The 15,054-nt window shown below is 40.9% G+C and overlaps 1 protein-coding gene across 2 annotated transcripts in view; it reads left to right on the top strand.

Moving 5' to 3' along the window:
* The window catches only part of prex2 (phosphatidylinositol-3,4,5-trisphosphate dependent Rac exchange factor 2), a 352,555-nt gene that overhangs the window by 201,908 nt on the left and 135,593 nt on the right, over positions 1–15,054 (top strand). For both annotated transcript variants that reach the window (XM_033019360.1, XM_033019359.1), the window contains one exon: positions 2,709–2,799. In XM_033019360.1, coding sequence (XP_032875251.1) covers positions 2,709–2,799 — 91 coding nt within the window. The remainder of the gene's footprint in view (positions 1–2,708; positions 2,800–15,054) is intronic.

Here is a 15,054-nt window from a genome sequence, read left to right as displayed (position 1 = left end):
GTTAGAATCAATCATCAAGGAAGTGATATCAATACATTTAAAAAATCATAACCTAATCAAACACAGTCAGCATAACTTAATGACAAATTTAGTCAAGCATTTTTGAGGAAGGCTTGACCAAAGCAGATGGAGAGGAACCAATAGATCTATTGTGCTGGAATTACGTGAAGGGGTTCACGAAGGTGCCTCATGAAAAGTTAAGTCACAAGTTAAAAGACCATGGTATTGGAGGTGATACATTGCCCTGGTCAAAGGGATGATTAACAGGCAGGAAGCAGCAAGTATGAAAAGGCAGTCACTTTCAGATTAGCAACCTCTGGCCAGTGACATCAGCACCAGTACTTCACTATCTGAAGATTAGGAAGAAGAAAGCAAATGTATGGTAGTCAAATTTACAGGTGAAACAAAAAGATGGGAAGGCAAGTTCTGAGGAGGATACAAACAGTTTACAGATAGATATTGATTTTTGTGAGTGGAATGTTGCCAACTGGAACATAATGTACAACATATGAAGTTGTACAATTTGGAAGGAAGAACAGATGAGGGTGACATGGTGGCGCAGTGGTAGAGTTGCTGCCTTACAGCACTGTCAGCGCCAGAGATGCAGGTTCGATCACGACTACAGGTGCTGTTTGTACGGAGTTTGTACGTTCTCCCCGTGACCTGCATGGGTTTTCTCCGAGATCTTCGGTTTCCCCCCACACTCCAACGACGTACAGGTTTGTAGGTTAATTGGCCTGGTATAAATGTAAATTGTCCCTCGTGTGTGTAGGATAATGTTAGTGTGCAGGGATCGCTGGTTGGTGCGGACTCGGCCTGTTTCTGCGCTGTATCTCCAAACTAAACTAAACATAAGAACAATGCTATTTAAATGGAAATAAATTGCAGAAAGCTATTGCACAATGGGATTTAGGTTTCTTTATGCAGGAAAATCAAAGCCAACTCTTACATTTGACAGGAAAGGCCAAGGAATGTTGGCTTTTGTCAGGAGGTTAGAGTATAAAAGTAGAGATGTCTAACTGCAAATATTACCAGATCTATAGAATTGTGAACATATCTGATCCCTTTATTTGAGGAAAAGATATTATTCCATTGGAAGCAATTCAGGGAAGGTATCCTGGGAAGTAATCTGGTCACATTCTCAAAACCACTACGGACCAACTGGCTGGTGTTTCATGGACATCTTCAACCTCTCATTCCTGAGGTCTGAAGTTTCCACCTGCTTGAAAAAGGCATAAATAATACCGGTCCCAAGTGGAATAAGGTGACGTGCCTCAATGACCACCGGCCGATGGCACTAACATCCATGGTGATGATGTGCCTTGAGATGTTGGTTATGGCGCATATTAACTGACATTAGCAAGAATCTGGACCCACTAAAATTTGCCTACCGTTGCAATAGATCAATGGATGTGATCTCTAGAATTTTATGCGCTCTCGCTGGTTCTCCACTCTGCACTGGACCACTTGGACAATCAAAACAATAGCGTCAAAGTGGTGCAACTGCAACTGTGTTTCTATTCCGTATCTTTAAACTAAACATAAGTCAGTTTGTTGTTCATCGACTACAGCTTGCCGTTCAACACCATCAGCACCTTTAAACCTGTTACCAAGCTCAGGGAACTGGGTCTCTGAGCACCTCTTTGCAACTGGATAATTGACTTCCTCATCAGCAGAACACAATCGGCATGAATTGGCAACAACACTTTATCATTGATAACCTCAGAGGCACAGGGGCATCTCAAGGCTGTGTGCTCACTCCCCCGCTCTACTCACTCTATATCCATGACTGTGGAGCTGCAAATAGTTCCAGCTCCAGCTTTAAATTTGCTGACAAAACCACTGTTGATGGTCGGATTATGGGTAATGATGAGTCAGAATTATGCCAGAACAATACCCCTTTTCTCTGTGTCAGTAAAACCAAGGAGCTGATTGTTGACTTTAGAAGAGGAAGGTCGAGGAAAACCTGTCTTCATCGACAGGCCAGTGGTGGAGAGAGTCACGGTTCCTGGGTGACTTCAGGTTCCTGGGTGAGCATATCTCTGACGATATGTCCTGAAGCCAGCACATTGATGCAATCATAAAGGAAGCCCATCAGCGCCTCTACTTCCTCAAAATAATTGAGGAGATTTGGTATGTGGACAAATATTGAACTTCAACTGGTTTACAATTGACTATCACAGTGAAGAGATAATGAAGGGATACGAACTGTGCAACTAGCAAGACAACTAGGATGGGGGAAGGTCAGAGAGGGAGGGAATGCAACGCTTACTTACAATTTGAGAAATCAAGTTTTATACTGCTGGTTTGTAAGCTGCCCTATTGAAATATGAGGTGTGTGTCTATATTCGATTCAGATTGTTTTATTTGTATTTAAGTTTATTAATAAAGTTTCTCTGAAACCTCAAGCCATGTAAGTGCTCCTTCACATTCTCTGAGTGCATTATTGGCTGAGTAAAAATGGAAATCTATCCTCATTTAGACATGCTAAAGATGCAATACAGTCGGAGCTCGATCTTAGTCTCAGCTTCTAAAATTTAGTGCTATTGAAGTCGATGAAAATACATTGCTAAAGCAGAATATAGTACCCTAATTATGATCTGCTAATTGAAATCCTTTATATTACAGACTAATCCAATTGTAACACAGCAGTTTGATCAAATTGTACAAAGAATGCTTTGCAAGTGATATTTCATTGATTTCAACAGGTGGATGCAATCACCAACCTTCTGAAAGGCCCAGCTGTGGTAAAGGCATTTGAACAAACAAAGAATTTAATCCCAAAAAGAAACCTGCAAGGTAACATTAAACATTAGCCTAGGAAAGCTGCCAAATCCCTTAATGTTTAAAGAGAATTTGATAAATTCAGTATTATTATTATGCTTATTATTGGGAATATGAGTCATTTGTATTTCTTTGTCTCAATGGCTTTCCTCACACCAATGTGTTCAGTGTGGAAAAGAACAGCAGCACATATTAACAATATGAATCTATATAACTGCATTTGAATAGGTTTTAACTTAAAATTATATTTTTGCTTGCTATAATTACAGAAGGCATTTAAAACTTGGCGTGAGGAAAGCCATCGAGACAGAAATACTCATTCCCGATAGGTCTTTGCCAGTTCTCGGTAGAGGATGTCCATCTATCTAATTTCTTCTCTCTTTATTTCCCTGGGCTCCTCCAATTCCCTTTCTGTGTCATATTGCCCATCAACTCGCTTTTTGTTCTTTATACCATTTAGCTATGGCAAGAGATTATTTACAGAAGCCAATTAATGTGCCAGCAAATCATTTAGGATATGGGAATAACCTGGAGTATCTGACAGAAACCTACGCATGCATGGAGTGTATATAGACCACATCTGATGTCCAGATTGAATTTGAGTACCCGGAGCTGTGAGGCAGCAGGCAGATGTGTACAATAGGATTTTATTGAATTTTTAATGTGCCTGTTTTGAAATTGCTCATACATTGAAGCGATTTAAAAAAAAAAAAACTGAGTTTAATATTCTAGCTCCATTAGCATTAGTGCAGTAAATACCAGTGTTTTGAAAATTTGCATAGTGATCATAAAGTCAAAGATTCATTGAGCACAGAAACAGGCCCTTTAGCCCAACTTGTCCAAGCACTTCAACATGCCCCATGCAAGCTAGTCTCATTTGCCCGCATTTGGCCCACATCCCTCAAAACGTTCCTATCAATGTGGAGCTCACCTGACCCGCGAAGCTGGAGAACGCCAACCGACCCGCGGAGCTGGAAAACACCACCCGACCCGTGGAGCTCACCTGACCCGCGGAGCTGGAGACCGCCACCCGATCCGTTGGGCTCGAGAACGCCAGGTGAGCCCCGGGGCTCGAGACCATCAGCAGAGCTGCGGGGCTGTAGAACGCCTGCGGAGCCACGGAGACGCAGACGCGGAGCACCGGAGCGGCAGAACACCAGCGCGCACCAAGCCAGCTCGGCCGACCAGAAGCACCAACAGACGGCGACGCGTACGAAAGCACCGCCGTGGACGCAGAGGTGGGTTAAAGGCCAGGTTAGAGCTAGCCCCACACAGGGTGGCGATTCCTAGCCTTTTCCTCGCCAACGTGCGCTCACTGGCAAACAAAATGGATGAACTCCGGCTAAGGATCACCTCCCACAACTGGATCAAAGACTGCAACATCCTGATCTTCACGGAAACTTGGCTCAACACGACGTTCCTGATAGCGCCATCCAGCTAACGGGGCGTCATTTACTCCGAGCGGACAGGACATCAGACTCCGGTAAGACCAGAGGTGGGGGTCTGTGCATTTATGTAAATAAAGCATGGTGCACGGACTCCACCATCATCGAGAGTCATTGCTCAGCTAACCTTGAGTTCCTCTTGGTTAGATGCAGACCGTTCTATCTGCCCAGAGAGTTCACCTCCACTCTGGCTGAAGCTTACAAAGCCATCCCCCTCCCCCACCTTGGTCAGTCTGATCACATCTCATTGTTCCTGGTCCCTAAGTACTCCCCACTCATCAGACGGGTTAAACCCACTGTGAGGACAGTTAAAGTCTGGTCAGAGGAAGCGGACTTCACACTTCAGCAGTGTTTTGGAAACACTGACTGGAAGGCGTTTGCAGCCCAGGCCACCCTTGACTCCCACACGGACATTGATTCCTACACATCCTCTGTTCTGGACTTTATAAACTCCACCATCAATAATGTCACCTCCCTCAAACAGGTGACCATATTCCCGAATCAGAAGCCATGGATGAACAGCGAGGTCAGGCTACTGCTGAAAGCACGGGACACCGCTTTCAGGTCAGGCGATGCTCGGGTCTACAGCTCATCCAGGGCTAACCTGAAGAGGGGCATCAAGAAGGCCAAGCACTGCCATAAGCTCAGGATTGAGGAGCACTTCAACAACAACTATGACCCCCGACGCATGTAGCAAGGCATCCAGGCCATCACGGACTATAGACCCTCCAACACCACCCCCACATCCAGAGACGCCGCCTTCCTTGAGGAGCTTAATCACTTCTATGGCCGCTTCGACAGGGACAATCTAGAGACGGCCATCAAAGCTGTGCTCCCTGCCGATCACCAACCCCTCACACTCACCCCCTACGACGTATACGTGGCACTGAGTAGGACTAATGCACGTAAGGCTGCTGGCCCTGACGGCATCCCCGGGAGCATGCTCAGGGCCTGTGCTGCGCAGCTGACAGACGTCTGGACTGACATCTTCAACCTGTCACTTGCCCAAGCAGTTGTCCCCACGTGCCTTAAAACCACCTCCATCGTGCCAGTGCCAAAACACTCCACTGCGGCAAGCCTCAACGACTTCCGCCCAGTTGCACTTACCCCCATCATCACCAAGTGCTTCGAGAGGCTGGTCCTGGCACACCTCAAAAGCTGCCTACCCCCCACACTGGATCCCTATCAGTTTGCCTACCGCAAGAACAGGAGTACTGAGGATGCCATCTCAACGGCACTTCACTCCGCCCTCTCCCACCTCGACAACAGAGACACTTACGTAAGAATGCTGTTCATCGATTACAGCTCAGCATTCAACACCATTATACCATCTAAACTGATCACCAAACTCGGTAACCTGGGCATCGATCCCTCCCTCTGCAACTGGATACTGGAATTTCTAACCAACAGACCACAGTCTGTTAGGTTAGACAAGCACACCTCTTCAACCCTCACCCTGAACACCGGCGTTCCACAGGGCTGTGTGCTGAGCCCCCTCCTCTACTCCCTCTTCACCTATGACTGCACACCTGTACATGGTACTAACACCATCATCAAGTATGCAGATGATACAACGGTGATTGGCCTCATAAGCAACAACGATGAGTCGGCCTACAGGGAGGAGGTCCAGCACTTAGCAGCATGGTGCGCTGACAACAACCTGGCCCTTAACTCCAAGAAGACCAAGGAGCTCATTGTAGACTTCAGGAGGTCCAGGGGCGGCACGCACACCCCCATCCACATTAACGGGACGGAGGTGGAACGTGTTTCTAGCTTCAGGTTCCTGGGTGTTAACATCTCCGATGACCTCTCTTGGACCCACAATACCTCAACTCTGATCAAGAAGGCTCACCAGCGTCTCTTCTTCCTGAGGAGACTGAAGAAGGTCCATCTGTCTCCTCAGATCCTGGTGAACTTCTACCACTGCACCATCGAGAGCATCCTTACCAACTGTATCACAGTATGGTATGGCAACTGCTCTGTCTCCGACCGGAAGGCATTGCAGAGGGTGGTGAAAATTGCCCAACGCATCACCGGTTCCTCGCTCCCCTCCATTGAGTCTGTCCAAAGCAAGCGTTGTCTGCGGAGGGCGCTCAGCATCGCCAAGGACTGCTCTCACCCCAACCATGGACTGTTTACCCTCCTACCATCCGGGAGGCGCTACAGGTCTCTCCGTTGCCGGACCAGCAGGTCCAGGAACAGCTTCTTCCCGGCGGCTGTCACTCTACTCAACAACGTACCTCGGTGACTGCCAATCACCCCCCCCCCCGGGACACTCCTCCCACAGGAAAAACACTATGTCTGTATATATGCTAATGTAAATATTTATTCAAATCATATGCTATGTCGCTCTTCCAGGGAGATGCTAAATGCATTTCGTTGTCTCTGTACTGTACACAGACAATGACAATTAAAGTTGAACCTGAATCTGAATCTGAATCCGGACTTGTCCAAGAGTCTTTTAAATGATGCTGTTGTGCCTGTGTCAACTACCTCCTCTGACAGCTTGTTCCATATACCCACCAACCTTTGAGTGGAGGATCCTAGTGCCCACTGGGAAATTCCAGTAATCTTGACATTTTTTTTAGGTCAGAAGATGAGTCACCTGAATGACAGTGACACAGCTTGTAGTGGTGCTTCCTCACAGTCCCAGAAACCCGGGTTCGATACTGACCTCGAGTAGTTTCAGTGTGAAGTTTGCACATTCCCCCTGTGACAACATGGTAGCTCTCCGGGTGCTTTGATTTTCTCCCACATCACAAAGGTGATTGGGTTTGTTGATTAACTGACCTCTTTAAATTGCCCCGAGTGCGTATGGAGTCGATGAGAAAGTGGGGCAATGTAGAACAAGTGTGAATGGGTGGTCAGCGAGGACTCAGTGGGCTGAAGGGCCTGTTTCCATGTTGTCTCTAAACTAAACTAAGAACATTGAACTTCTGTTGATATACATTACAGTTTTGGGGGGTGGGATGGGGTAAATTAGATAACCATAGAAAATGGATTGGGATAATCCTGTATCTTATACCCAGTGACAACTTTGTGCTTTCTGCTAATTGAGAGTGCAACATGATAATAACTCACCAAGCTATCAATAGATGCTCGAAGGCCATCGTGCTCTGTATTATCTATATGCATACTAATGGAAATGGCATAAAGAATCACACCAACTAATCTGAGAGTAGTCGATGAGCCCTTTATATTGTGTGATGGTCCGCATCCCTCCCACCGTTCATGGTGTGGTCAGCTGTGCTCTGATAAGAGGCAATGGAAATAGGCACTGCTTTCACTCGTGCAGAAATATGAAATGACAAACAAAAGCTGGCAATAAAAACAGAAAATGCTAGAAATATACAGCAACAGGGTGTAAAATCTGTAAAGAAAGTCTTTACTTTAAAGTGCACAATGTTATTTCTTACAATGCCCCAGAAATCGAACACTAGAATGTGAATGACACATCTCAATCTCTTTCAAAACACATCCTTATTCAAAAGTTTTATTAATCAAAAGAAGTGGCTGAGTTCACCTTGAAATATTTGCTTTGCAATCCACTCTTTTCTCAGTGATGCCATAACTTAAAGCTCTCTGGAGATCTCCGCTCATTCCTTGATATTGGAAACAGGATGAGCCAGAGCAGGAGAAAGAGGAAATAACATGGGCACAAGGTTGCAGTGGCAATTGCTCCCTCATCTCACGTCTGAAACAATCTTTAGGAGCATGGACACAAAGTGCTGGAGTAACTCAGCGGGTCAGGCAGCATCTCTGAAGAAAAAGGATGGGTGACCTTTCGAGTCGGGACCATCCTTTTTCTCTGGAGATGCTGCCTGACCCGCTGAGTTACTCCTGCATTTTGTGTCTATCTTGGGTATATACCAGCATCTGCAGTTCCTTTCTATAAATCTTCTGGAGCAACAGAATCAATGTGTCAAGCAGCATATGTGGATGGAAAGGAATAATCAACCTTTTGGCTAGAAACCTGCTGTGTCTCCTTTATGTTAGATGAATAGATGCAGGAAGATGTTGTAATGGCTGTAAACTACAGTTGTTCCTGCTGAATTTAAAGGGCAGGTTCCATTTAAATCTCTCATCTCAGTTTCCTGCCTGGCAGTTGGCCAGCGTCTGAAGGTGGCTACCTTATGTGAGCATTGAACAAATTGCCTGTTCCAAAACATGTCTGAGTTGAAAGCAGACATGTACATTCACTGCAGATAGATTGTCATAAATTTCTCGATTTGTGGAATTGTTGGCATCTTTAATCTCCCATCTTTCTTTGAAGATGAAAACGACAGCAGAGCTTGTTAAGAAAAGCTCTGTTTCTCTTTGAAAGCTGACACTCAAACATCCTCAAACCCTTTGCAATGTGGGACTTTAATATTATGATGCGGTTTCACTGCAAATGTTGCAGCTGGCGAATATTCCTCTCGGTGAATTGCCGGGATGTCAGTGGTACTTGACCATGCTTTGCTGTCGTGAACCTCTTGGAAGAAAGAATCTATGCCGGCCATGGATACCCATTCACATTAGGCCTATGTTATCCCACTTTTACATCCACTCCAACACTCAAAGGGCAATTTACAGAAGCCAATAAACGTGCAAACCTGCATGTACATGTTGGAGGAAACGGAGCACCCGGAGGAAATCCACGTGGCTACAGGGAGAATGTGAAAACTTCATGCAGACAGGACCCAAGATTAGGATCAACGCTGGGTCTCTGGCACTGTGAGGCAGTAGCTCTACCAGATGCACCACTGTGCTGCCCTCGGAATTTTGTCAAATTTGTGTCAGAATTTTGAGACATTGGGCCATCTTCATAATTTTGCGAGAGATAATTTATGGTCATGTTGGCATTCTGGAACTCCTCCTCAAATACCTTAACCATTGCCCGTCTCATATCATGTTCAAAGTTCCTGGGTCAGGTATTCCCATTTTAATTCATCTTTCTTGCATCACCATTTCATTAAAAAAAAATATTTTGGGAGCCTGTACTTTTCTTTCTCATATTGATGTTTGTTGCAGAAATTAAGGTGCCATTATTATTGAGTATTTCTTTTAAGTAGCCCGTCAGTGGAATGAGAAAATAAAGTGAGTGGTTTTGCAAATCAGAGTTTGACTCTGAGTAAATGGTTGTCAACTATAGAAGCCATGATTGCCAGTCCCAATGCCAGCACACAGGCATGACCTGAGCAATTTGATTAAATATTTATCTGCATTACCTCTTGAAATTAAATGGTTGTAAAATAAATATTGAAGAGAAGGATTCTATAGGTTGAAGTCCAACATAGTTGGTTGTCTCAGTTGCAGCATTGGCTAAAGAACCCATGGCTAAGGATAGAATATGGGCTTTGGTAAGTGGATCTGCTGCAGGGAGCACTAGAGAGGCAGCATTCTCCATTATCACCAACAACTCAGTCACAGTGGCGCAGTGGTAGAGTTGCTGCCTTACAGCACCAGAGACCCAAGTTTGATCCTGACGGGTGTTGGATATACGGAGTTTTTACGTTCTCCCCATGACCTGCGTGTGTTTTTCTGACGTCTTTGGTTTCCTTCCACATTCCAAAAACATACAGGTTTCTATGTTAATTGGGTTGGTTTAAATATAAATTGTGCCTAGTGTGTGCAGGATAGTGTTAATGTGGGGCAATCTCTGGTCGGCTCAGACTCAGTGGGCCGAAGGGCTTGTTTCCGTGCTGTATCTCCAAACGAAACTAAACTCAAGCAAACATGCAATAGTGCACAAATGTAGTTCCTGCACAAATGTGGTGCCACAGATGTTCACAAACTGCAAAGGATGTCTTAACCTGATAAATATACTATATAAAAATTGAATTCTGGGCAATTTGAAATCGACTGTCGATATAGACTGTTTTATACTTCATCTGATCTGCAGTGGGTGAACTTGGGTCAGACTGACCTGGAACTGAATGAGAAGCAATGCAATGTGTTAGCATCTTGTAATATGAGGACCTGGCATCAGCTGTACGAATGCTGATGATTGCATTTTTAACTCAATGGCATTTCTAGTAAAACATAATTTGGTTTATCTTAAATAAATGTGGTTTAATTTTTATTTATTTATTTATTTATTTTTAAATTTATTTTTATTAGAAGTACAGTAAATTACAGTAATACACATCACATATATCTTATTACATTTGTTGTACCACTTCGTTTTTCGAGCTTTAAAAAAGGTAGAAATAAAGGAAGTAAGGAAAGTGAGCAAGAGTCGTGAAGGTGCAGGAAAGTGTTGGGAAAAGAAAGCCCCTTAGGGAAGAAGTTAGAGAAGGAAGTAAAGAAAGGAAATAGACCCTAGAAAGAAAAGAAAAAAAAGGAGAAACAATCGCTCTATTATAACACAAAACTCTGCAAAAAAGGATATACCAACCGTGTTTTTTTTTTTACCCCCCGTTACCAGATCCTGGTACCATTTATTTTTTTAATTACTATTGCACCATATGCTTGTAATAGTTCCATAAATGCAGACCACGTCTTTTGGAAGTGGTCTGCTTTGCGTGCTAGGAGGAGTCTCATCTCTTCCAGGTGTAAAGTTTCGAACATGTTTGAAATCCACATTTTTATTGTTGGTATTGGAGCATTTTTCCAGAATTTAAGTATAAGCTTTTTTCCCATTATTAACCCGTAATTAAGTAAGTTCTTTTGAAACACGTTTAGTTCGGGGTTACCTTCCGATATTCCAAAAATGATCCATTCTGCTTTTGGTACAAGTTTTATTTTAATTAATTTTGTGAAGATTTCAAATATTTCGTTCCAGAATTTTTGGATTTTTATACAAAAAACAAAAGAGTGCACTATGGTAGCTTCTTGTGACTGACATTTATCACAAGTGGGTGAGACATTGGGGAAAAGTTTATTTATTTCAGTTTTTGAATAATATAGTCTATGTAATGTTTTGAATTGAATTAGAGTATGTCGTACATTGATCGAGCATTTATGCACATATAGTAAATGTTTATCCCAGCTCTCTTTTGAAATTTTTATAGCTAGTTCTTTTTCCCAGTCTTTTCTAATACCATCGGTTGTAGGTATTTCTATATTTAAAATAATGTTGTATAAGTATGATATTAGATTTGCTGATTCAGCCTTTGTCTTCATGGCTTCATCCAATAAGTCTGGGGGCATGTTATGATAGTCTTTTGTGTATTTTTTCAGATAGTCACGGATTTGAAGATATTTAAAATATTGATTATTTTTCAAATTATATTTCAGTTGTAATTGTTGAAATGATAATAATTTTCCTAATTCATACAAGTCTCCGAGCGTTTTGATTCCCATTCTTTCCCATTGTGTAAATGATTTATCTATAATTGAAGGTTTAAACGACGGATTATTGACTATTGGCATTAAAAGAGATAGATTTCTTAATTTTAGATTCTGTTTTATTTGTTTCCAAGTTCTAATTGTGCTATGTATCATTGGATTTTTATTGTAATTTTTGTTATTCAGATTCATTGGTGAGAGGAGAGTCGCTCCTGTATTACACGGAGAGCTGTCCTCTCTCTCCATTACAATCCAGTCCACCTGCTGGGCAGAGTTGTCCAGCAGGTGAATCATATTTTTAATATTTACTGCCCAATTAAAGTACATAAAGTTAGGGAGCGCTAGACCACCCATCTCTTTTGGTTTACTAAGGTGTGCTCTTTGTATTCTGCGGGATTTATAATCCCATATAAAATTTGTAATGTCTGAGTCTAGTTTTTTGAAAAACTTTTTTGGAAGATATATAGGTATTGATTGAAATAAATATAGGATTTGTGGTAAAAAGATAATTTTTATAGCATTTATTCGACCTATTAAAGACATCGGGAGCGTTTTCCAGAATTTGATTAGATTATTTAGTTTCTTAAGTAAGGGACTATAATTGGCATTAAACATAGCGTGATAGTTTCTAGTAATTTCAATTCCCAAATATTTGAATTTTTCTGTGGCTATTTTAAAGGGGAATTTCAAGAGATGTGTTGAGTCTTTCGGTTTTATCGACATAATTTCACTTTTGTTCCAGTTTATTCTGTATCCTGAGAAAGATCCAAAGTCCTCAATTAGATTTAATATGTTTGGTATACTGATTTGGGGTTTTGTGATATACAGTAGTACATCGTCTGCATATAAAGATATTATGTTATTTGAATATTTTGTATTATAACCGTAAATATCCGGGTGTGTTCTGATTTTTTCAGCTAAAGGTTCAATTACCAGAGCAAATAACAGCGGTTATAATGAACATCCTTGTTTATTGACCCTTGATAATTGGAATTTCGTAGATAGTATATTATTAGTTAATATTCTAGCCGTGGGTTTGTTATATAATAATTTTATCCATGCGATGAAGTTCTCTCCCATTTGAAATTTTTGCAATACTTTAATCATATATTCCCATCCTACTTGATCAAACGCTTTTTCTGCGTCCAATGAAATGATAGATAACTCTTGTTCTTGAGGTTTGTGAGAGTGCATTATGTTAAGCAGACGTCTCAGGTTATTAAATTAATGTCTCTTAGGTACAAATCCCGTTTGATCCTCATTTATTAATTTACTAACATATTGACTTAGTCTTCTAGCTAGTGTTTTTGCTAATATTTTTTGATCCGTATTTAACAAAGCAATAGCTCTATATGAGCCTGGTTCTTCTATATCTTTATCTTTTTTAAGTATTAATGTGATCGTTGATTCTGCTAGTGTTTCAGGTAAGATTTGTTCTTTAAAAGCGTATATATACATTTTCTGTAGACGTGGTGTAACTATGTCGTAAAAACATTTATAAAATTCATTACTGAATCCGTCTGGTCCTGGTGTTTTTCCATTCTTAAGTGTGTTTATTGTGTCTTCTATTTCCTTAGATGTAATTTGTGCTCCCAGTTCCTCTTGTTCCTTCAGTTCTAGTTTTGGAAGGTTACAATTGTCCAGAAATTCTGAAACTTTATTGAATTGAATTTGAATTGATTTTATTAGGGACTATGCAAGATTGTAGCCAGTAGTTAATTTCCATCTTTAGTCCCAACACAAGGTAAACACATCCCAAACAAGGTAAAAAAGTAAAAAAGTAGCAATAAAAGAGTACCATAGGATAATTTTAAGGTAGATTATGATTGCAATTTTGATTTTGCTTATTATTGTCTATTAGCGTTTTCGATGTGTATAAATTCTTGTAAAATTGAGCAAATCTTTTATTGATATCATTAGGTAGTGTTAATAATTCCTCTCTATCTGATTTAGTCTTTAAAATTGCTTGATCTTTTTCCCATTTTTTCAGTTGGCGTGCCAAAAGTTAATGGGGGTTTATCCCCAAATTCGAAATGTTCTTGTTTTGTAATTTGGAATAGTCTTATAACTTTCTCTGACAATAATTTATTTAGCTTAAATTTCAGTATTAAAATTTTAGTATGTTTATCCATAGTTGGATCTTTAGCATTATCTATATCTAGTTGTCTGATTTGTTCTTCTAATTGTCTTTGTTCATTCTTATTCTTTTTGTTTTGAAAAGCTTGATACGAGATAATGACTCCTCTAATAAATGCTTTGAAGGATTCCCATAGTAAAGTGGGCGATATATCTGGTGTATCGTTTGTCTCAAAAAGTAGGTCCATCTGTTTTATTAGATATATACTCCCTTGTGGGTCTTTCAGAATTTGCGAGTTAAACCTCCAGAACGATTTGTTCGTAGACATTCCTTCTAATTTTAAAACGAAAGTTAGCGGGGAGTGATCTGAAATCGTATTGGTGTGATATTTAGGGTTCATAGTATAAGGGATTAGTTTTGTATCCACTAGGAAAAAGTCTATACGTGAGTATGTTTTGTGTACCATTGAATAAAACGAGTATTCCCTTCCAGTCGGATTTGCGATCCTCCAAACATATGCTGTATTTGTATTTTTTATATATGTATTTAAGAGTTCACTAGTTTTAGATTTCATATTACGTCTTTGTTTTTGCATCGATTTATCTAAGTACGGATCTAAAACACAGTTGAAGTCTCCTCCAATTATAACATTTTGGTAGTTAAATTCTGCGATTGTATTCAGGATTTTATTGAAAAATTGAGGATTATCAAAATTGGGCGCATATATATTTACCAAAGTGATTGGCGTAGCATGGATCTCTCCTGTAACTATAAGATATCTCCCTTCCTTATCTGATATAATGTTCTTTGATTTGAATGGTATTCCTTTGTGAATAATAATTGCGGTGCCTCTGGATTTCGAAGTATGTGAGGAGTGAAATGTTTGGCCTATCCAATTCGCCCTCAATCTCATCTGATCTTGATGTTTAAGATGTGTTTCTTGTAGAAAAGTAATGTCCGTGTTATATGATTTCAACTGAGCTAGTATTTTGCCCCTTTTAATTGGTTCATTAATACCCCTTATATTCCAGCTACACAGTGTGATTCCTCCCATTTTCTTTTGTTTATCATCTTGCATTTTCTCTGATTTTAATACCATTATTTATTACGGTGCATCCATACCTCAGGACTCTGGATATTTGGGGGGCGTTTATATTACTAACTTCCTTGGTAGATCCCTTTTGCGATTGTCCTTGGAAAAAAAAACACATAGTTGTGACATATTGTGATAAAAAAAAAATTGAAAAAGTAAAATTACAGTGTCTGGAGTATTCGACACTGTAGTGAGTGTGCCACCCGACTGTGGGATTCGACATCTATTCGACTTCCGAAGTTGATGTTGTGCAATTAGCTCCGCTCCCTTTATTACTCTAAACCTAGGAGGGCGGTACCATTTCAAAATCAGTTATATTTCACCCAATTACACTATATATATATATATATATATATATATATATATATCATTCAGACTTATCA

Source organism: Amblyraja radiata, chromosome 4, assembly GCF_010909765.2.
Source record: "Amblyraja radiata isolate CabotCenter1 chromosome 4, sAmbRad1.1.pri, whole genome shotgun sequence".
NCBI lineage: Eukaryota > Metazoa > Chordata > Chondrichthyes > Rajiformes > Rajidae > Amblyraja > Amblyraja radiata.
Note: the sequence above shows the minus strand (reverse complement) of the source record. Positions and strands in the feature narration are given on the sequence as shown.